Source organism: Ictalurus punctatus, chromosome 1 (assembly GCF_001660625.3).
Source record: "Ictalurus punctatus breed USDA103 chromosome 1, Coco_2.0, whole genome shotgun sequence".
NCBI classification, from domain to species: Eukaryota; Metazoa; Chordata; class Actinopteri; order Siluriformes; family Ictaluridae; genus Ictalurus; species Ictalurus punctatus.
In genome coordinates this window covers 30274068-30298501 of record NC_030416.2, presented here as the reverse complement: position 1 = coordinate 30298501, position 24434 = coordinate 30274068, and the positions used below count along the sequence as shown (strand labels likewise).

At 39.6% G+C, this 24434-nt stretch overlaps 1 protein-coding gene across 4 annotated transcripts in view; it reads left to right on the top strand.

The window, feature by feature from the left end:
* Positions 1 to 24434, top strand: part of pard3aa (par-3 family cell polarity regulator alpha, a) — a 433956-nt gene that overhangs the window by 342790 nt on the left and 66732 nt on the right. The window contains exon 22 of one of the 4 annotated variants that reach the window (XM_017479951.3): positions 4411 to 7026. The exons of the other annotated variants lie outside the window; for them this stretch is intronic. Coding sequence (XP_017335440.1) covers positions 4411 to 4498 — 88 coding nt within the window. The 3' untranslated portion in view covers positions 4499 to 7026. Of the gene's footprint in view, positions 1 to 4410; positions 7027 to 24434 lie in introns of those variants that run through there. 4 annotated transcript variants of the gene reach the window in all.

The window sequence follows — 24434 nt, the reverse complement described above, 5'->3', positions numbered from 1 at the left end:
TCAGTCTGAACTTTTTGGCTTTCCATTGCACCCAGTGAAGATTTTGTGACAGACTGTCTAGCAGTTGCCTGACAATTTTGTGATGATTGGTTTGGACCAGTCAGTAGTTTGCACTATTTCTAGCTCCACCCATATGTCCCAGTTTGGTACTCTTGGTCCCCTAGCAAGAAGCCTCATTTCAGCACAAGTACTTTGTGTCAATGTGTGTCACACGTCAATGAAAATAACAGCCGGATGTGGGATCATTGATTGGTTCATTTCTTGTTTAAACTGCTTCATTGGGCTTGTTCCTTCGCTCTTTGACAGTCCTAGGATTTGCGCTCACAACAGCTCTATACGTTTCTCACTAACACTGAATGTGAGGCACATGTATTATTTAAATGCATGATTAAGTGGAAGACATGACTCTCAGATAAGGTGCAAAAGAACCAGAACGTTTACTATAGCGTATTGTCCCTCCTCTTCTTTCAAGAGGGAAAAAGCGAGTGAAGCCCGTTTTATTTCCAGCGCTTTGTTCTGGGTGTGCTCGGCCTCGGCAGCTACTAGCTGGCACACTGCACTGGCTGCTGCTTTGGAGTGTGTGATAAACGGCTGCTTTTGTCTCCTCCGCTGAATTCACAATCATCGTCTCATTCTCTCTTAATGCCAACAGCGGCCTATTTATAGCAACATGGATAGTACCATCCTTACGGGGGGAAGATGATAACAGTCTCTCTCTCTTTTTCTTTTTCTCCCTTTTGCAAAAAGCATAGTCAGTCCTCACACAAATATGCAGTACTGTGCAAAAGTCTTGGGCACCCGATTTTGTTTCAGTACGAACTTTGTTTTTAGATTTATTTATTTATTTATTTATTTTTAATTATCCCAAATATTAGTTTTCCAGCACAAAATTAAATGTTAGAAAAAATGTTTGTATGCCATTAAAGAAAACAGTCTATTACGTAAGAGACACTTTTCAGACAAAAAAAACACAATGAAGGCTGCTGGGTTTTGCTGCAAAAATAAGAAGCGAGAGCGACAGTCAAAGTCTCCAGAAGAACCGTGACTGGTTCTGCAAGATGCTCGATAACACTAACAGCTGATTTCCTTATAAAACTGCACTCATTCTACCTGAGACTACTCATTTTTTAAGCAAAGGGTCGTCATACCAAATATTGACTGTTTCCATTTATTACTGTTTATTGCTCTTCATAGTATTTTTTTAATATATAGAAATATTTAATTTAATTATTTTTGAAGGCATCTTTACCCTACAGCATTTCTTTTTACGTACCTAAGACCTTTGCACAATACTGTAAATATGGAGATCACTTTAACTTGGCATTGTTTATCATTTTAAAACCTCAAGCTCCAGTTTCTCAGCAACACCAGTTCTCTAAGAAATTGCCTTGCTTCTGGATAATTTGCACATGTATGTGTATAAGACATGCTACGTGTACATGTTGTAAGAAGTAATGAGAACTGAGGGAATCTTATCTTTGCAAGAACAAAAAAAAGGCAGCAACTTTCATGCTTTGCATATCACTTCAGACGGAGACTCTGTGAAATTTGCCGTAATATTTATCATTGTGGCCGTGGAATTAATTTGCCACTTTCTTTCTTTATTCAGCTCCAAGGCCTGCAATCTACAGAAATGCCATAATGCATTTTGTCTGCAATCTGAAAGCATTTCAGTTTCTCAGCACCTCAATCAGCCTGCCTTCATCAGTGAATCGAGGCAAACAACCTTTTTGCTTTTGCAAATGAAAGCTAATGGAAATTTCATGGTGTCAGAGTCCTGCTATAAAAAGCTTTTAACCACAAGCGAATGTTGACTCTACATAATAAATGGATACATATGGCTTTCACCGAGTTCAGAGTCAGAAGTTGATCGGTGCGAATATTCCCAAAGCAGAGTGGAAAAAGTAAACAGGTCTGAAGTGGTTATTCTTATACACGCAACACAAAAGTAAATGTTTTCGTACCGTGGACGTTTAATGGTGCACGATCTGACAAAAATATCATAACACAGTTCTCCATGGCATTTCTATGATGCATGACCTGCATCACTGCCAGCAGTACAGCAGTATTGTGTAGAAAAACACAAGTTGATTTATATAGTGTTTACAAAACTAAATGTGTTAAAAACGTAATTATTTATGAAAAGTATTTAACACTGAAAAAGAGAAACAAATCTGTCAATTTGAACACTTTTACAATTTTAAGTACAGATTTTTGTCAAATCAGCTGCTTCCAGATGGTTTGCAAATAAATTTGTGTGTGTGTATGTATATATATATATATATATATATATATATATATATATATATATATATATATATATATATATATATATAAAAATGCTAAAATGCAAAAGTTTGTATCCCCACTGTTTATGAATAGTGAACAGAAAATTGGCGTGAAGTGAAAAACACATTTTGGAACAGCTCTTTCAGGTTCAGCGAATATTATGGCTGAGAGGGAGGATATAAATACTGTCCAAAAGAGATAAAAATGCGACAAGTTAATAAAAATAAAAAAATCATGTTCCCAAAGGGAAATGCAAGATTTTGAACTAATATCACCAGTGTTAATGCCTTATCTCCAGCTATTTCACCTGTGTGTATGCCAGCACCCTAAATGCCTTGTTGAATAATTCTTATTTTACATGAAGGGTGCGCAAACTTTTGCACGCAACTCTATATCATAGAGACTGCGGAATGCATGATGACTTGGTATCAAATAAGGCTTTATCATGATTTTTTGAAGCGCTAAATCCTGTTAATTATATTAAGCAAATCTCCGCTACATGTGGTCACTCATGTGCATGGTACTAGTCAGCACATTTCAGAGGCATAACTATCAGGATTTTATGACGGTACTCCAAGCCAGCATCACGAGTTCTTTTCTCATCTAAATAGATCAATCGTGCGGGCTACAAATATCCACAGCCAGACATGTGCACAAAACAGAACCCTTTTTTTAATCTGTTTATTTGTGATGCCCTGCTTGGAATCCCTTCCAACCATTGAGTCATTGCGGATAAATATATGTATTTATAAAAAGAAGTGAGCCAATCTTTTAGCACGGGAACACCAAGTCTGAGAAGCTATCCAGTGACTAGCATGTGATGTGGGTGGGAGTGCACAACAATAGGTTGTTAGAGAGAAAAGTGAGTCAGGACAAGGGATCATGTGAGTTCAATTTTTGTTTCTATTTTCCAGCAAATAAACATGAGAACGAAAGGCTTTTGAATGAGCCGAGCTTAAGTTTAAGCCTTCGGGGCCTACGTTGGGTACAGAGACAATAAGCACATTATTGATCAGCTGGCGATGAAAAGTGATGCGGTGGCACGATTGTTTTTTGGATGTGGATTAAAGCCACGGAGATGTGTTTTGAAGTCATGGAATACCAACTCGAGTGATGGGTTAGAGATGGGAAATTGAACCGGCCCATTCTTTTAAAAGCACATGTACGGCCAGTCGTTACCGTGTGAGTGTGTGTGTGTGCGCGCATTTTTATTCTACTCCCACGGCACAACCCATGGCTCCAAAATCAATAAAAGGCTCTTTTCACTTTGCCAAAAATGTTTCCAGGCCCATTAACCTCAGATTGTGCTGAGGAGGTCCAGCCCCCAGTCTGAGGTCCAGCAGATTAGTGAAAACACAGAAAACAAGTCTGCTGCAAGCAGCCCACAGCTGTACAAACACAGCCAATCTAGAAGTGAAATCCTGAGTCAGGTCCATCCGGCTGTGTGCGAGTCCCAATCAGAAGGTCACTGCGGCAGTAGAACAGAGAGAACCTGGGCTCCGGTGCTCGTAATGTGTGTGGAAGCTGCGGTGAAAACTTGTAAACCCAGACCCCTTACACGCTCTCCGGCTTTACTGCCACTCCATGAGAGACACACACACCACTGTTCCCTGTGTTTATTACTGCCTGTATTCGTCCCTTCTGCTGAACGCTCTATGTACTAGAGGTCTGAGTGCGTCATTCTGCTTCTAGCACAGCGATTCGTCAGCAGTTCCAATGCATACTTTATAATAACGAATGAAACTTTGAACATTTTAATGGTTTATAATTAGAGTTAATGTTGTGGAATATCTGAGAGACAAGTTAGTTCCTGTTCTCACCTACGCTATAGACGCGCTAAACAGTTGTTCCCTCACCAGCCTCGTTCTGTTGTTCTCTTTCTCTCGCACAATTGGATCTCTCTCTCTCTTTCTTTCTCTCTCATATATACTTGGAAATGTTGCCTGGTTACCCTATAACAGTATCCCGAAATATGTTCTTTGACTTTACCTTGCTGTTATTTCTTCAGTTCTGTTCATTAGAGTGGACAGACTTCTACATTTATACATGTATTTGGCTTATTTTACAAAGTAGTCTATAATCATGAATGACCTGTTTTTGTTTTTGTTTCTGTTTTTTTAGACAGGCAATCGACAGGGTAGACCTGAACCTCTACAGGACTCAGGTGCAGGAGAGCAGACTAGAGCATGCTCAGCGTGCACTGAACTGACAGGTGCCATGCTGATTGAGATTTGGGAAGCGAAAAGCAAACCCTCACCACTGTGATACGCACCGGCTTGATTGACGGCTGCTCCCATTAGAGCTATATTCTCTAAGCTGCCGCTGTAAGCCGAGAGAGTGAGGGAGAGAAGGGGAAAGAGGGGGATATCTCTCGCTCCAGAGATTTTGGCTGTTGAGAACTGTTAAAAGTTGTTCATATATAGAGATGCACAGCAAGGTGTTTTTCCCTCTCTCTCGCTCTCTCTCTCTCTCTCTCTCTCTCTCTCCCTGGCACTCAACTTCTTTTCCTTCTCTCTCTTCTAAATCCACTTCCACCTGACTTTGCATGGTGCTGAAATTGGATTATAAGCCGCAGGTACCTTTCAGGTCATGGCTTTCATCTGTGTGTGAACCTGTTTATGTTGTGGGTTTAGTTGCTGTTAGGCAGAGAGAGCGAGAAAGAGAGAGAGAGTGAAGCAGTAATCCCTCAGACACAAACATACTTCATGCATCTGCATTCATTCCTCCCAGCTGCAGTGCTGATGTCAACATCAGTCGTTTTCCGCTGCTGCATCACCCTCATAACCATCATCATTTCTTTTGGTAGTGACATCATTGTTGTGCAAAACATGCAATGACGTACAGTTCAATAACATCATCCCCGAATCATTATCGGCTATTCAATCCTTCATCTTCTCATCCGTTCAATCCTCCTCCAACTTTCCGTCTATCCATCCAATCCTTCTCCATCCTTCAAGTCTTTCCTTGACCCGGTCATATTCTACACTTCCAGTCATCCCATCCCTCCATTCTTTCTCGATAGTTTCCTCCTCCACTCTTCCTTCATACTCTCATCTATTCAGTCCTCCATCATCAAATCTATCCAGTCTTCCTCCATTGTCCAGTTCACCCATTCCTCCTCCATAATCTCATCCACCCACTACTCCATCATTCCATCGATCCAAACCTTCTCCGTCTTCCTATCTATACAATCCTCTATTATCTCCCCATTTATCCAGTCGTCTTCCATAGTCCCGTCCATCCACTACTCCTCCGTAGTCCCAGCCATCCAAACCTCTTCTGCCCCCCCCATCTGTCCAATCCTCCTCCGCAGTCCTTCTCCATCTCTTTATCCATCCAGTCCAATCTAGCCATTTCTCTTCCTTTTTCATTCTTAGAATTCACCCAAACCTTCTTCTCCACTCCACCTATATGGTGAAAGTATGGAAAATGTCAACTAAGTATGTAAGTAAATTGTATTTATTATTAGCAACGGAGAACTTTTCCCACATGAACATTGTTTTTTCGGGTTTTTTTTTTTTCTCAGTTCCATTTTGCATTCACAGATTAGTGTTTCCCCGTAATATTACCACAGGCACATTGCATTATCTCTGTTTGCATTCTTTAATTAGCCCTGAATCAAAAGTTAATAGCAAAAGTGATTTTATTATTATTATTTTTCCTCAATTCAATTATGCCACCATTAAACTGAGTGCATCCGCAGTGCTTTCTCTTAAATAGCATTTTGTTAATAATTCATTGGTAGATAGATGAGCACTTTGAGATGGTTACACACACTTCTAGAGTGTGTGTGTATATGTGTATTTAATCTCCCCTCTCATCAGGCTCTGGGGAATATGAGAAATGGTATAGGACTATATATATGCTGTGTGTCAACATGCACCCAGTCTTAATGGCCTTTGTGTAGCTTAAGCTAATTGTAATGGCTCACTTCAGGGACGAATTAAGTGTCTGAGTGTATATTACTCTCTCTCTCTCTCTCTCTCTCTCTCTCGCGCTCTCTCTCTCTCTCATATTTAGATTTAGGTTAGTATGTCTGGGTTTTCACGTAATGGAGGTTTTTGAGCCTGAATTTTTGATAGTTTACCTACCGCTGTGGTTGGGGCAGTCCCCACCTCTGTACTTTTCCTGCCTGCTTTGCGCTCTTTCTCCATCCATCTCCTGCCACTCTGGCATGCTTGGTTTCTGGCGATGGGTTGGCTGGGTTTTAGCATCCTGTCGGTCTGCTGCTGGGTGTATGGCCACACCTTCTGTGGTGTCAAGTTTGCTGATTGTGCGCTTCTTTTTGAAGCACCTACTTGCTGGTTGCAATCTTGTCGAGGTGCTGATGGGCATGCCACCACAGCTTGAGGCATTTTTGCTGCCACTTTAAACAAGCACACTATTTTTGCAAGCAGGTTAGAGCTGCCTGACACCTCAGGGGTTGAATGCGCTCCTACAAGGGCAACCTGATTTTTCATTAAACTACCATTCCCTAGTTTTTGGACTCGTAGTAATAATAATTCCTTATAATAATTGTCTCTCTTTGTTGTATAATTTGCATTTGTGGTTTGTTATTGTGCTTGTTTACACCTTCTTTTCTGTTGCAGTATGTTCTCTCGAATTATTTTGTAAAGTATCCTTGAGCTTTCGCTTGGGGAAATGTGTTCCATAAATAAAGTGTTAAAACATGTAAATATTTCAAATGTAAATGCTTTCGTAGTTTCAAATATTTTATGATAAACATGTTTAATACTCCTTTGTGCATTCCCGTTTCATTTCATAGCTTTCTGTAAAGCTTCTCAGTAAGAACAAAGACCCTGTGCTCTTAGAGTGCTGTCTCTTATCTGGTATATTATATGCTGATAGTAAGTAGTATCTGCAAGGCAAAAGCGAGTGAATTATCTGGTGCGCCTGTTTTCATTTTTTTTCGCCCCGCTTTGGAGAAGGCCCTCTGGGATGTGTACAAGGAGATGGAGCGTGAGGCAGGCAATTTATCCTACGATTGCACCATTACATTCATTTAGAAAAGCAAACAGCCCGAAAGGTGAGGCAATGCTTTAAAAAACGCATGCGCGCACACACACTCTCTTAAGAACTTAATATGTGCACTTGTACAAACAAATGCTTGTGGACACGTCCATACACGTGCACACACAATCAGCGGTGGAGAAACAGAGGAGGACCTTATTACAAGCCACACACACACACGAGAGCGGCTTCTTCATTGTTCTTTAAATGAGTCTGTGATATTCACTCTAATGAACTTCCTGCAGGAAGATGAAAGGAAGAGGAAAAAAAAAACAAAAAAAAAACGAGTGACGTGTTGGTGGAGAATACAGCCGCTTGTGTTTCTGCCCAGATGAATAGAAACCAAATGTGAGGCAGGCCACGATTTCTTTTTTCCTCTCTTGCATCTGTTCTACAGGCTCTCAACAATCAGGCCTTCAACTGCACTGATCACATACACATATACACACACGGTGTCGTATTAACACTGTTTGTAAACACACATACATCATGAAACAGCTACTGTCAGCATGTAATTGGTCTTTCCTATAGCATAGGGACGCCATGGCAGAATTATAACTCCAGTATTCTCATGAAAGGGTATTATTGTACATGTGGAGCTTGTGCTGTCTTTATGGAAGACTATTAAACTGATGTTAATTCAAGAAAATTGCATGTTCTTACCTCCTCCTTATTACCACCGCTATAATCGCAAATATGCCCCATCAAAGCAATGCTTTTCAGTTTATTTGATTACAGATGACAAGAAAGCGGCGCCTCGATGCGCCAGGGTTTGTGGCATACAGGATATTACCTGAGAGGAGCTTATTAGATATAGGTGGAAAGGCTTTTTCTGGGTCACCACTGGGTATTTCTATTTTTCCTCAGCTACTGTACTTATAAGAGCTGCTAGACAGATTTCAAATGATGGATAACCCAATTCACTAGTGTAATCACAGACTCCCAGCATAACATCTCCTCTTTCATCTCCCATCTCACAGAGCTCACATGGCCCCCAAAAACAGGGCTGGGGAAATGCAATCGAAAAAGCAGCTGATGGAGTAGGGCAGGAGCTCCAGCCGATACCTGAATACTTTTCCTCTCTTTCTCTCTGCGTCACTCGTTTCTTTCTGTCTGGCATTACATTTCCTGCATGTCTTGGACCAGATTAGCTCCTCACTCTTGCATGTTTGGATGTCATGGAGACCCCAGGCCTTTCCTCCTCGCTCTGGCAGCGGACCAGCGCTTGCAGAAGTTAGGCTTTGTGCAAGGTGTGGGCGTTCCCACAAAAATGTTTCCTTCGTCAACCATGTATCTGTATCACACCCTCTCCATATATATATATATTTTTTTTGTAGAATCCTGCATAGATATTGTATTTGAACATACAATGATGACTTATATTAGGAAAGGGTGACATGAGGGTTATATACAGTTGTGCGCAAAAATTTGCATACCCCTTGGAGAATCTGCTAAATCTTTATACTGTTAACAAAATAAGGGGATCATAAAAATCCCATGTTGTTTATTTACTACTGTCCTGAAGGAGCTATTTCACATAACAGATGTTTAAATATAGTCCATAAGACAAGATTATAGCTGAATTTATAAAAATTACTCCGTTCAAAAGTTTACACACCCTTGATTATTAACACTGTGTGTCGTCACCTGGATGATCCACGACTGTGTTTGTTTTGTGAGAGTTGTTCACGAGTCCCTTGGTTGTCCTGAGCAGTTAAACTGCCCACTGTTCTTCAGAAAAATCCTCCAGGTCCTGCACATTCTTTGGTTTTCCAGCATCTTCTGCATATTTGACCCCTTTCCAACAGCAACTATGTGATGTTCAGATCCGTCTTTTCACACTGAGGACACCCGAGGGACTCGTACACAACTCTTAGAAAACGTGCGAACATTCACTCATGCTCAAGAAGGCAACATGATGCATTAAGAGCCAGGGGGGTGTAAACTTTTGAACATGATGATCAACAGATATAATTTGTTATTATTTTGTTGAAAGATCTTTTTTTTTATTCCATTTAGTACTGCCCTTCAGACGCTAAATAAGTTTACATGTCTCCCAGAAGACCAAATACTTAGAATGTACACCGATCATCCTGTGTGTTAACACTATAACAGGGCAGTGATGGCTTAGCGGTTAAGGCTCTGGGTTACTGATCAGAAGGTCGGGGGTTCAAGCCCCAGCGCTGTCAAGCTGCCACTGTTGGGCCCTTGAGCTATTGTTGTTGGCATGTTTGGTATAGCTAGCAGCGCTACATTGTTGGCCACACGGTCCATTCTAATATTTAACGGGAGTCAGGAAACCCGCTATTGTCAAGATTGGCATGATGATTTATTCCATCCATAATCATGTGAGACAACCTTTTTTTTTTTTTTTTGGTTTGTTTCAAGACCAGCAGCGTTTTAGAGCTAGAACCCTTGCAGTAAGGGGTAAAAACCCAAACATTTTTAGATTAGGTATTAGCAGCTTGTCAGTAGTATATGTGGGTCATTCATTGTTATTCCTATTGTGGCCAAAGTACTAACTTTTCTTTTTAGAGAGCAAGCTGTTGTTGTTTTTTCCCATAGTATCTTAACATCCATTTCATATACAAGTGTACGTCTGTGTGAAAGCATTGCTGACTCTTGTAGGTTGAGATTTCTGACAGAGGCCTGTTTCTGTGGCCTCACTGCATGCTCGCTCTCTCTCACTCTCTCTGTCTGTCTGCCATTTACATAAACACACTCTCGCCTCACACTGAGCCGGTGTTGACGAGATGTGGACAGAGCAGCAGGTAGGAGGCCTTCACACATCACTCGTGTCACACCCATCAAATCTGTCACACAGATGGAGCTGCTGCCTCGTTACACAACTGTGTAAATGTTAGGAGTGTAAGAAAATGGCTTGACTCGGGTTGCACGAGTAAAAGCAATCGAAGACTAGTGATTGATCCTAGCATGTTTAAAAGGCAATTATCAGAGCATGTGGAGCTGGATTTCCGTTCTCAGTCAAATTCAAATGAAATCACTCGGCTCGGTCGGAGTGTTGTGTCTTTCTTCAGTGTGAGTGGTATGCGATCAGTATGAATTAAGTTGAACCCTCAGAACACAAACCTGGTCAGCAGTGAACTACAGTGTTTGTGTACTGGAGCTGTAATTAATTTCCCAATTGTCCATCGCTCTGCAGCTCCAATCCCTCATCCTTAGAGAGAATCGCATTAGTTTGTTATTTTCAGAGCTCGTAACTGCGCTTCTTTTTGTCATTTCCCGCTATTGTCACTGCAATCCCTCATCCTTGCGAGCAGCAAGCCGCAAATCGGATCACCGGGGCGGCTTTATCGTAACGAACACGAGTAAGGAATCGAGAAATTACCGGGAATTTCCGGGCGTGTAAAGCAGCACTGCCGATTTCGTAGAAAGTTACAAAAGACTACAAAATGGGTATGAGAGCTGTGAAGAATAGTGCCGGGAGTACAAAAAGTCTGTTTTATGGTCATTTCTTTTGAACTGTTTTTTTTTTTTCTTTGGACAAAAATAGCACATTGAGATAAAATGACTGCACATGTGAACCATATATAGGCCCTACACGAACGGAAATCAGATATATTGTAAGAGAAGAGTACTCGGTGGTGTTGGAATCTGATTTGGTTAATACACAACAAAACAATGTGAGGTAAAGAAATGGCAAAACAGGACAAAATGTAACAGTGTATTGTGTACACTAATATATATATATATATATATATATATAGGAACATTTTATAAATTCTTAATGAGGTATTTGTTGTTAAGAGGATTTGGTATGATCAGAAAGTGGGACCAGGTGTCTGTATGCATAATTTGCTTTTGTTTCTAAAGTACTGTTCAGACAGGATAATCTGTTAAGTAATGTTAGACCGAGGACTTCTGTGTTAATTCTGATCAATTCACAGTGAGTGTTCATGATGTATGCATGGTCCCTGGGTACTTTCTACACCTCATATTAATGCAAACTGGTTGTTCTGACCTTTATTATAAGTGCTTGTTTGTTTTAGGTCTTGTGGCTGGGCATGATCATTAGGCAGTCACATGACCGTAACTTGTATGCATGCTTTACCTGTCCTAGGACCTCGGTAACTTGGCTAAAGCCCCAGAAATGTCTCCTTTAAAAAAAAATAAATAAATAAAAATGTCCTTTCAAATTCCCAGCAGCTACTGTATGCTATTAAAAGTTATAAACTTTTAGAAAAGTTTTTTTTTTTTCTTGTTATAATTATGATTCATACATTTTGGTAGCCCAATGCCAAACACATACTGTTTGATTAGATGTGATGGCGAATTTTTCACTGACAGAAAGTAATTGTTTATGAAGTTCATGAAGTTCATGAAGTTTTCTGCTGTGTCCAGTGTTACCAAAGTGCCTAAATACAAGCTATTGCTACTCCAAAGCAAAATGATTACTAGTTAAAAACACTCCCTGTTCCGTTTGCTTTTCATATGGAAAAGTTAAATATCATAAATGGACTTAGTGGTTAGCACGTTTGCCTCGCACCTCCAGGTATGGAGGTTTGATTTCCTGACTCCGCCGTGTGCGCGGAGCTTGCACGTTTCCCCCGTGCCTCGTGGGTTTCCTCCGGGTACTCCGGTTTCCTCCACCAGTCCGAAGACATGCTCTGTAGGCTGATCGGCATCTCTAAATTGTCCATAGTGTGTGAAATGTGTGTGCGATTGTGCCCTGCGATGGGTTGGCATCGCACCTTGTGCCCTGAGTCCCCTGGGATAGGCTCCCTGTGACCCTGTGTAGGATAAGCAGTATGGAAAATGGGTGGATAGATGGAAATATGATAAATGTGTGTTTACATTTAGGACTCATTTTTTTGTTGTTGTTGCATTAATGATTCTTTTATGTTGACAAATAGGTGTGGTTGAGATCAGACTTCTCACATTCACAAATCAAAGCAAAAAAAATCAGTAGCCAACTTTTGGTTCTGTACACTAGGTAGGAAAAAAAAAGGATGCGTTCTTATTTCTTAATGAATGAGGCTGACTCCAGATGAACAAAGAAGTCAAATACCAGGCCCATCCTATTCCCACCTTACTGTATCTGGCCTATAAGGGTGGCGTGATGCAGCAGGCTCCACTGTGGCTGCTGTCAGCATTAATAACTCTACAGAGACAAAGGAGGTAATCAGCCTGCGCACTGCTGTCTGCGATTTCACCAAAAAGCCTAATAAAATCCAAGAGCCCAGGCATCCATTCAGTTTAATGATGCCTGATTGCTAGTAAAATATTGTTAGCGTTTTTTTGTGTGCGTGTGTAAGAACTATGGGTCGCTTTTCTATTGACTGTCTCTAATGGAGCTGTGATGTCATGCATAGTGGCTCTAAAGGTCTAGTGTAGTTTTGTTATGAGAAGCAGTAACGGAGAGGTTTCTTTAAAACTCTAACTAAATCACCCTAATTAAATTTACATGCTGATTGGCTCAATAAAGGCAGGCAAATTTTTTTTTTTTTTTTTTTTTTTTTAAGTTTTTTTTTTTTTCCCCCCTCCCCTCTTGTCCATGTTGATGGTTTCTGTTCTCCAAGACTGTTTCTGATGAGTGTGTGTATATATGTATGTGTGTGTATATATATATATATATATATATATATATATATATATATATATATATATATATATATATATATACATATATATATACATATATATATATATATATATATATATATATATATGCGCACTTTCAGGAGGCAGATAAAATCTTTTTTAAAGCTCATTTCTGCTTCGTTGCTAATTGTCGTCATATACAGAGTGCCTTTATTTTATGTGCAACTCTCTGAATGTGAGACAGAAGTGAAGCTTAGGATTTTTGAGTGCTAAGGCTTGGGTGAAAGTACTCCACTCAGAGCAACAGATTACCCATAATGCTCTGATGGCAAGACTCTGAGGACTAAGAGCATATACAGCTGGATGTGTTTTCTGACCGTATAATTGTGTCATTTTAAATGCCCTTAATTATTTACAGGAAGAGTTCATCAAAAAAACTAAACAAAATGTGCACAATTTTCCACTTGTTACTCCAAATGTATCTGATCACCCAAAGACATGTTCGAAGTGCTCTTTTTAAAATTAAAATTTTTTTAAAAAATTATTTAATTTTTTTCAAGGCTCAGCTACCAGTTTAGTATCAGGCACACTGCATGTCTAAATCCTAAATTTGTTCGAGGTTTGTGATGCTATGACACACTGCTGTTTATAAAAATGAAAGTATGTTGTATGGATAAAAACAAAGCTTCCTCAGGAACCTTGGAGCCAGAAACTATGCAAACTGCATCAACACACACTCATTTCGAAAGCTACTGTTTGGCTCAGTAGTACCAACTCTACATGAACATTTAGCCGAATGTTAGTATTTAAAAAAAAAATAAAACAAATGTAGCCTATTTGTACATTCAGAACCCTGTTTTTACCAATAAACCTATGATTAGTGCATTATTACCATTTTCCAGACATTGGGCCATGCCTCCTGCCTGAGACTGCATGGAGAGAGGCTGCTGCTACTGTTTTTAGCTATGCACCATAGTTTCATAGATTTTTTTTTTTTAGATATCAGTGTGTCAAACAGTATTAGAAACTACATAACTAATCTGTTTGTAATACAGAATAACACAATGCGATTGTGTGACTTTAGACATGCATTCACTAATACACTGGCACTACTGTGGGAGGAAACCGTAGAACGTTGAGGAAACAGGAGAACGTGTAAATCCACACAGACAATATCCTGAGCTCAGGATTGAACCAGGGACCCTGGAGCTATCAGGCAGCACCACCATGCGGGCCCTCGGGTGACTATTTGATGGAAGGTTAATAATAATAATAATAATAATATTATTATTATTATTATTATTATTATTATTATTATTATTGTAGAACAGTTCATTCTTGCATGTGGGTTCAAAAGGCTGCTCACACATCAATGCTTGTTGCAGTGCTCGTAGTGGAAAAGTTAATGATGGTGCAGACACACTCCTACATTTATAGATTACTCATCCATTCTTTTATTCCACAGATAATCTCAGCTCTACAGACATTTAATATCTAATGAATGAGTAGGCGCGTGTGTGTGTGTGAGCGAGCGAGCGCGCGCGCTGTGCATGTATTCTGACTACAGTTCGACCTCATACGTGTCAACTGGTCTAGTGCAGACAGTTTTAAAATTCTGCAATGCACAGAATTCATCTTCCATCCCTTGTGTGCAATAAAAATGGGTGTGATATTAAAACTAATCTGTCTCCAAGGCTTTGGCGCTGAAAAATAATTGCCCTCGCTTTCCAGCTTTTCCTCGTTCTGTCTCTCTCCCCCCTTATATGAGCAGATATTCAGAGATGCATATTCTCTCTGTCACACACACACACACACACACACACACACACACACACACACACACTCTCTCTCTCTTTCTCTCTTACTCACTCTGTCTCTCTCTCTCTCACCCAAGAGGTTAACCATAATGAGGGCACTCAGTAAAATAATAATAAAAATAATGGTCCAGTCATTCATACGGAGGGAGTATATGGCTTTTTCAGCTGACTGAGCTCTATGGACAGGCACTCTAGGCTTTAGTAGGGGTCAGGCCTTTTTATAACACTGAAATGAAGCAAGAGGCTGTGGAGAAAAAGTCTCTCTCTCTCCCCCACCCCCCCCCCCCCCCCTTTCTTTCCCTCTTTTAGTTTTGTATTGAGGCTGAATGTAGAGTCGAAAGCTGATTAGTAAAACTGGTGAGTTCCAGTTTTAAAATCCAGACAGAAATCCCTCACACACACTTAATATTATTCACACAGAACGAATGGACACGCATGCCATGGTGGCTCTGGGTCTAGGTGATGTATAGCGCTTATGTAGTGAACCTTGTGTTTAGGTTACATAAGCAAAAAGTGAATTATTAGCAATAATGTATAAACCTTCCATGAGTTACAAGAGTACTACACACTCCCAAAGAAGCCATACATTAATCTGATTTTAACTACTCCATGATAGCAGCACTACAATAGACCACTAGCTAACTAACCAGCTAGAATATTAGACAGGCTAAAACAATTTAACATGAAGAACAATCAAAAGAACAATATTATAATATTAAAGTACAATATATGTAAACAACAATGTAATAATCCACCGAATCAACCAACATGTCCTGAGCAGCTTGATCGTGATGGAAAACTGATTTGTAATGCTCTTTAGGACACCTTTCAGGCCTTAAGTGCACAATCCTCAGAAAAACAAAATAAAAATACTGATTCATCCTAATGATTCATAAAGGTCATGACTCATGATTCATGATTCAGGTTGGTCTGATTTGATGAAATGTTTAACAGAGGTAAAGAATGGCCTGGGAAAAAAAAATGCACAGTCACTGTTCATCTCTGAATATTACCCAGACCTGAGGCCATACTGCTGCCAAACCCTTTGGTGTGTGATTGTAATTGAATTAAATACAGAGTGAGAGGAATGCACTTTTATTGAGCGCACACACTGATTTATTTAGTCAGATTTGTGGTTTATAATGTCAGAAATAAGGTCTGTGCTGTCTGGTATCTGGGCCGAGACTAGCAGGGACTGAGGGAGACTTTGGCTCCTCTCAGCCTGCAATGGCTCATTCACACCACTAGAGGCATCACTATGACTGTACACAGACCCACTGCGGCAGCTGGAGAAGACGAGGCACACATCACAACTCTGTGTTTCAACCTCCTGCCATTTTTATTGTTCATACTTTCTGAGCTTGTCACATGTTACAGAAGTTGGTTTTAAAGCTGTGGGTTAGTGTGTAAAAGAGCCGAGTGTTTGTGTGGATTCATAGCTACTCTGTCTCACCTCCCACAAATCTGTTGTGTTGTCCATAAACACTTTCTTCACTGGTCTATCAGCAAACCTGCAAAATACAACTAATGACTGTCCCTCTGATCGATCTCTCTCTCGCGCTCTCTCTCTCGCTCTTCTACCTCATAGTTTTTAGTTGGGGAAACACACACAGACGAGCTGTCAGTCATTCAGTCAGTGACATGATGTCCATGTTGCATCCCAGTGGAGTTACAGTACTATTAGATGTTTGGGTTAGAGCTTCTCATTTCACACCAGAAAGTACATGCTGGATGTGTCTTTCTTTCTCATCTGTGTGTTATCATCTTATTTTTATTATGTTATCTGTCTGGCTGACCTTTCTTTCTTTCTTTCTTTCTTTCTTTACTTATCTTTGTTTGTCTTTTTATTTATATTATTAGTTTCCTTATTTTCCCGTCTGTCTGTCTTTGTTTCTCACGCCTGTATGTTTTTATAGGTTTTCTTTTTCCTTCCTTGCGTCCTTCATTCTTTCCTTTCCATCTTTATTTTCTTACTTTCTGTCTTTATTTTTTTTTTTGTCTGTTGTCTTTCTTTTTTTTTCTCTTTTGCATCTGCCTGTCCGATCATATGTCTGTCTGTCTTTCATTCTTTCGTCCTTTCTGTCTTTCTTTCTCACTCATCTGGCTGTCTGCCCATATGTCTGTCTGTCACACAGCATTCGAATGGGATTAAGAGAAGTGCTGTATTCCCCCCTCCCCATTTTTGCTGTTTAGTTGAACTGAATGCTCTGTGTGCCATTACTTGATCTATCTGAAACCTATTAAAGTGAAATGGCAATCCTACAAAAGGAGATTTCCATAGAATGAGATTTCCTTAAGCGGGGGAGAAAAAACCCCACACACATCAAGCAAATATTGTGTTGCTTTGTGTGATGGATGAAGGAAGCTGGATAAACCTAAGCCTGGTTAATGGCTTTTTAATGGCACATTGTGCCATATATTAGATCCCATCATATAGACAAGACTTCCCGATCTGTATTAAGGAATGCTTTTGTCATTTGTCCTGTGTCTCGACCACCTCTTATCAGTGCAGAATGCCGTGCTTTACTACCTGGAGAGAGAGAAAAAAAAAACAGCACACAGGACAAACAACCTCGATAAACAAATCTGACATGCGGGTTATGATGCAGACGCACACAAAAGAATGGGAAAAAAGGGAAAAGTAAAAACAAGGTTATAACTGGAATGAGGGAGTGTGTAGGAGCGCGTCATGAATAAAGCAGTGCGGTATGGTAATGTAGCTGCTATTTATAAAACATTATGTTTATGCGTTTGCGATGCTACACAGCAGACCGAGTGTGGAATTCTCAGCGTGAATGTTTGGGGAGACGAGGCAGCCCCTCTTGGGCTCTCTGAAATTAGGTCAGAAAGATGAAGAAGGGAGGGAGGAAGAGCGAGACTGTATTCAGAGATGATTATAGAACTGACGATCAGGAATAGATCAATGTTGTTGGTGAGCAGCAGCGCTGAGAGCAGAGCTCCAGGTGAGAGGTAGCACAACCCCGTTTGATCCTCCACCGAGCTCCTGCAGTGTGTGTGTAGACCCGAGACACCATTTTGGGAGTGGGAGGGAAGTTTCTGGATCTGAGTCTCTTATCCGAATCCGAAGCTCATTCCTCAATCTGTTTGCTGGTTGTGGATGAAAGTTTCGAGAGTTTGTTTATGGTGCCTGAAGGCACTTTTTATTTAATATTCCTCTGGTAGATATTTCATTTACTGACAAAGTTTAGACTGCAATAAAAAAGTTTATTTTATATCACAGAGAATATGTAACATCTTGAAATAAATTAATTACAAAAGCATGCGGTACAGAAATCTGCATAATTCTGACTATACATGAAAAATATGTTGGAGCTATTTCTGCACCACGGTAATTAAGGTTTAAAGGCGATGACGTCAACAACTGATGTTTAATGAGTCCGTTAACATGGATACCACACTAACAGCTTGAATTCAGAGTGAAGGTTAGCCTGCATCGTACAGGTTTGTTGTATACTGTGTATTTTGAATTACACTTATTTAAAACGAATGAATTAAACAATGACCGTGAGCGGCATCACTTAATGAACCATCTCAATAATGGTTTTAATTTAGAGGGAAGATGAGAGTGCATCATAGAAGTTTAATGAATATCGACTAGGGTGATTTTAAATAAATATAGAAATAAACAAACTCACGGGTAGCACTTTAGCTAGCTTAGATAAAATCCCGTCCATGGTCATTACACCGAGGTAAATATGTGAAGTGTGTGCTGTGGTGATTCAGATTTGAAATAAATAAACTAGCACAGATATCAGGTCATGGTTAGGATGCTGTAAAAGTTTGTTGTGTGTCTGTGGTCATCACACTGAGGTAAATATGTGAAGTGCGCATGCTAAGTAAAAAATCCATGATTAGCACACTAGCTAGCACAGATAGCAGACAAAGTTTCAAAAGCTGCCCTTAGTCGTTACACTAAGGAAAATATGTGAAGTATGCGCTGTGGTGATTCAGATTTGAAATAAATAAACAAGCCTATGGTTAGCACACTAGCTAGCACAGATATTAGGTAAATGCTAGAATGCTGAAAGTTTGTGCGTCTGTGGTCATTACACTGAGGTAATGTGAACGGTACTGAGGTAATTCAGGTATGATATAATGAATGAATAAGTAAGTGAATGGTTAGCACACTAGCTTTCAGAAATAAAGCAAAGTTTATGGTAATGTAAAAGCGTTTTGTGCATCTGTGGTCTGTGATCATTACACTGAGGTAAATATGGGAAGTGTGTGCTACATCAACAAACCCATGATTAGCACACTAGCTAGCACAGATAGCCTGCCTGGCGATAGCTTTATTTTGGAGCAACGTTTACACGGTCATCAGAGTTTATTGTATATCCGTTTCGACCATGACGCTAAGGTAAATATGTCAAGTCTTTTCCATGGTAAATTTAGACTGGATTAAGCTTATTGTGCATCAAGTTTGGCAGGTAAATATGGACTGTCTACAATGTGGTTATTCTGATTTAAAATGAATTAATAAAAAAAAAAACATGATTCGCAACCTAGTGTCTCAAAACAGCTTTAGTTTAGAGTGCATTGTCATAAGCTCATTGTAAATAAAATCTCATGTTAAGCACAGTGGCTTTCGTGAGAGAGAGAGAGAGAGAGAGAGAGAGAGAGAGAGAGAGATGGGTGGGGGAAGTGGGAGAGAGAGACCGTTCTCTCAATCTGAATCAGGAGCTGGAGCACTGGCCTCATCTGGAGCTTGATTATTAGTTCAGAAATCAGTTACGCTCGGCAGACCTTATGAATCAGAGCTAATTAGCCTGGAGGTGTATCTCTCCTGTCCCGCTCTATCTCTGCACGCTTGTCAGATGCACATTTAGACGACTCCCCTTGTGTTAGGTTAATATGATTAGAACAGATATTCAGAGTGCTAGCCATGCTAACTATCTCACTAACCGTGGTGTTTCTGAGGATATATATATATATATATATATATATATATATATATATATATATATATATATATATATATATATATATATATATAAAAAGGTGGGTAGCTTGAGCTGCTCAGATTTATTGGTATAGTTATTGTTCAGATGTGATATCAAAGATGTTGATAATTATTGGAGATATTGAGACATTTATTTATAGTAGCAGTAAAACCTGGTATTAGTGCTCAACAATATGATATATTTTTCTAAGTATTGTGGATATTGTCAGATGTCGGTGCTTCTATAACTATGTACAGTCAGGTGCAAAATTATTCACACCCTTAGTAATGATGGGTTAAAAATAAGGTTGTTTTTTTTTGGGGGGGGGTGATGGTGAGTGATTCATCTAGTCTAACACTGACAAAAAAAAGAAAGCAGAGAGATTTATCAAGAGCTTCTAAAGTCATCAAGAATTTATTGTAAGGAAAATAAAATAAGCGTCTTGTGAAATTTTTTTTTAAATAAAACCACATCCAAGGGTGCCAATAATTCAAGTGAATCCAAGTGAAGAAATACCTTTTCTTGCAAATTATGAACATCTCTGAATATATCATTTCACTTAATATAGTTTGACATGTTCACTGATGCTTTTTCTTTAAGCAAACCTTAAGAAAAGAAAGAAATGTAATATCAAAGCCTTGGGATTATACCTGGCAGTTCTGTGATATTTTCCATCAAGTTTAACCTTCAGTGAGACTAAAGCAGATATCTTGCCACACTATTATTATTATTATTTATTTTATTTTTTTAATACGTTTGGTCAGTATTTTGGTGTAACTAACATAACGTTCAGTCAGACAGAACCTTATAAGTCCAAAGTCTCGATGTTGTGATGCATTTTGTGTATTGAAAAGACGTACTCGAGCATGACGATATGTAAGGAATGACACACACACACGACAGACCATGCTGTCATATGAAAATAATGCATCTTCTGATCAGATTTGAGCATTAAACTGCGCTGTGGTGCGTTAGATATATTTTGCTGTTGGGTAAACTGACTATAAAAGTTAAAAAATCAGCCGAATTAACTTCACTCAGATCACATAAACTCAGCTTCATTAGCTCAATCATTAGCGCACATATGCAGCATAATGAGACGTGTCTGTCTGTCTTTGCGTGTAAATAATAAAGTCAGCATTAAAGTAAGTGAGGAATAAACATGCTGCTTTGTGTCATGTCAGGAGTTAGTATGTAGTTTGTATTCTCGATGTTAGTGTTTTCACCAGCGCCGGCGTTAGATATGCCCGGGACAAAACGATTTAATTGGGTCCGCCCTCTCCCCAGCCCCCCGTATTTTTTAAACCAAACAAAACAATCTTGACAGTAGGCTTGGAATATTTGGCATCAATTTGAAAAGTGGCATTCAGAAACGTTCACCAAACTGGATTATGTAGAAAAAACCTTGTTCAAAACAGAGTCAGCGTTGCACCTACGGTAACCATTCAGGATCATGTTTTATTCGTGCTAACAACTATTAGGACAACTGAAGTGTCATTAAAAACATTCATTCAACAAAATGCAAAAATAAAACACTAAAAAAAATGTCTGAAACCGTGAAAATGCCATCCGCCGGACCTTTCTGGTAGCGAAGTCGTATATTTCACGTCCTTGTAGTTCAGATTCTGTGCCAAGACCATTCAGTCTGTCCTGAGACATTGTTGAGCGCAGAGAGTTTGAAACATTTCATTTTCATAAGTTTCTTCGTCTTACTGAACACCCGAGACCGTGACTGGCAAGCACAGAACAATGCGCAGACTACAAATCTTGCTAGGTTTTTCTCCACGGTGAAAGATTAAAATAAGCATAGTGGAGGCACATAGCATAGTAGCTGCAGTTTATTCAGGTAGCAAAAATGAAAGCCTTAAGCTACTACACTTTGGGGGAAACAGGGAAACGATGGGCTAACGTTAGTCCACTGTAGGCTACCACAAGCTAGCGTTCTGTGTTTACATGTGAAGAACCATACACGTGTTAGTCTGAAAGTGGTAAAGGCATTAAGATATCCAACCTTGCTTCTTCGATTCTCCACTCTGTCTTTCTAGTTTCGCTATTTGCTGTCTTGCCTGTGTGATGTCATCTTTTTTTTTTTCTTCTCTTTTCTTTTCATTTTTGAGTGCCAGATTTATGAGTAGCCATTCTGACAGCTCGAGTGAATGGGAGGTGTGTCCGGGGATGTGTGAGTGTCGAAGAAGCGTTGTGGGACCAAACCATTTTGTGACATTATGTGGGCCCATAGTAAGGCTAAGTACAATGAAGAAAACTGATTTTATGGCAAACAAGCATGATGTATTCCAAACAAATAAAGCATTTTTCTAAAAGTATAACATTGTTTAAATGCCACCAATAAATGGCCAACATTTTGTTGACCTAATGATCAGTCTCTTTCTTGGGCCCCCCTCCTGGGGGGCTGGCTTTGACCTGGGGCTGGGTTTGACCAGACTCTTATTTACTCTTTGCTATCCGTGCCCTGCCTTATCACATTGCCTGTCAGTCAGGGAACTCTGCTTATTGCTGTGCCATGGCCTTGACTGGTGAGGGTTAATGGCATGGAGCATGCAGCATACGGCGAATATAGGATGTGACAAGTAGACTAAACACTTTTAGTTTCACCTTCAATACACACACACAGTTAAAAATACTGATAAGCTGCTTCCACACATTCAATGCGCACACACACACACACACACTTAAAGATGCAGATAAGCTGCTTTCACACATTCAATGTGCGCACACACACACACACTTAAGAATGCAGATAAGCTGCTTTCACTAACCATATATTTTACTATTTACACCGATGGCACATTTACACGACAACGATGTACTAAAAACAGAAACATTTTGCGTACAGACGACAGCAACGTCGTCGAAACGATCCCCGTTCATGCTGATCTGCGAAAAAGACTAGTTAGACTTCAAAATTTTTCAATGCATTCATTATTATCCTTCGATTATGTGGTCCCTGTGAATGAGATGAGACCACAGACATGTATTAGAATGGGAGCATTAATATAAATCTGTGATTTTATTTACAACCGGAACTACTGTCAGAGCTCTTGTTATAGAAAACTAATCAACACCTTCTGACCAATCAGATTTGAGAACCTAACAGTGATGACATGACATTTCTGTAAAACATTTTTTGGTCGAGTCGAGTGGCTTTATTATCAGTTCAAGCACATACAACACAGAACTACATGAGACGACAGAGAACTAAATATCACCTACACATTTCTGCATACAGTGCACGTGCACATGTGTGCAAACAGCACAAGACAGCACAATAACTACTAAAACAGAACAATAGACAAGCAAGAGACAATGTAGTGCTGGCCAGTACAGTACATAGTTTAATATGGAAGTGTCAGACATGTCCGGTAGTGCAAAACAATAACAATTTAATAAAAAATGCTGTGAATATAAACATAACATACTATGACGTAGTATTCAGCAGATACTGTAGCTTATACCATATATGGACATAGCAGTTATTGTGCTAGCAGCCAGGTATATTGATAGTATTGTGGTGACAAGAAATTAAATACAATATATATTTTAATATAAATACAGTAGTACTAGTGGTATTAATGAATTTGGAGAAAATACTTAGGGAATATTATTGTTTAGTTGATAGAGGGATTATTATTAGTATCTGCTGAGAATAAGGTGAGTGTGTAATCTGTCTCCAGGTGATGACGAGCTCCAGGGCACTGAGTAACACCTGTGGGACAAAAAGTCCAACATGAAGGGGTGGAGGGAGGCTGGTCCTGAGGGTCAGCGGGTGCATGTTAGACTGTTTCGGTAGCCGTGAGACAGAATGAAGAGGGCGGATTGCCTTTTGTGAGCTTTTCTGTGAGGGAAAGTAGCCGAGTGAGTGTGTGTGTGTGTACGTGTGCACGTGTGTATATACGCCTCTGGGGCAATGGCTCAGAATAACAGAAAGCACTTTACAATTATGGAAATGAACACAAACAAATTATAAACATTATCTGTAGAGTTGTAATGAAAGCAATTCAGATGATCTCTCTGGCATAATGCAGTAATAAGCAACGCACAATAAAGTGCGCTGTGGATCTTTGTTGGATCATTCAGAGGAGAATGAAGAAGAAAAGTAAACTGCCTATACACAGGAGGGGGGGGGAAGGATTATAAAAGTGTTATGAGTTTGGAATATTGGTGTAATCCATAAACAGTGAATGTGAAATAATCATTCTATCTTTCTCACTTCATTTAGTCAAATACCAAGAGGACACTTTCCAAATGTTTACTGTGATGCTGAATGCTGGGAGATTTAACGCTCATAACTAGAGATGCACCGATGTATCGGCCGATAAAGGCAATTATTCACGCTATCGGTCGATAGTTTAAAAACATCCGATGATCAGGGCCGATTATATCCTGTCGATCAAAAGAGGGCGGGAAAACACATGGCTTCCGTGCTGTGTGTAAAGATATCTCTCGTGTGGAATGACGACAAAACTGCAGTTTGTAATCTCTGTAATCTCCGCACTGATCAAACTTCACACCGGACGCTGCAGCAGTGAAGCGGGAGTTTCCGCGTCGGGTCTAAATTTATTTTTTTTGCTGCTCTGCTCGCGCTGAATTAAAGGGCCAGTACACCGTTGAAAGATTTAAATGATAGATGAGTTGACAAAAAAGGTATATATTGCACAGAAAGATATATTTGTAGAGTAGTATATTTCATATACAGTTAATGTTAATATATAAAAAGTTGATAGTATATATTACCAGTTTGATGTTTATGATGAAGTAGAAAGGCTTGTGTTTGTGG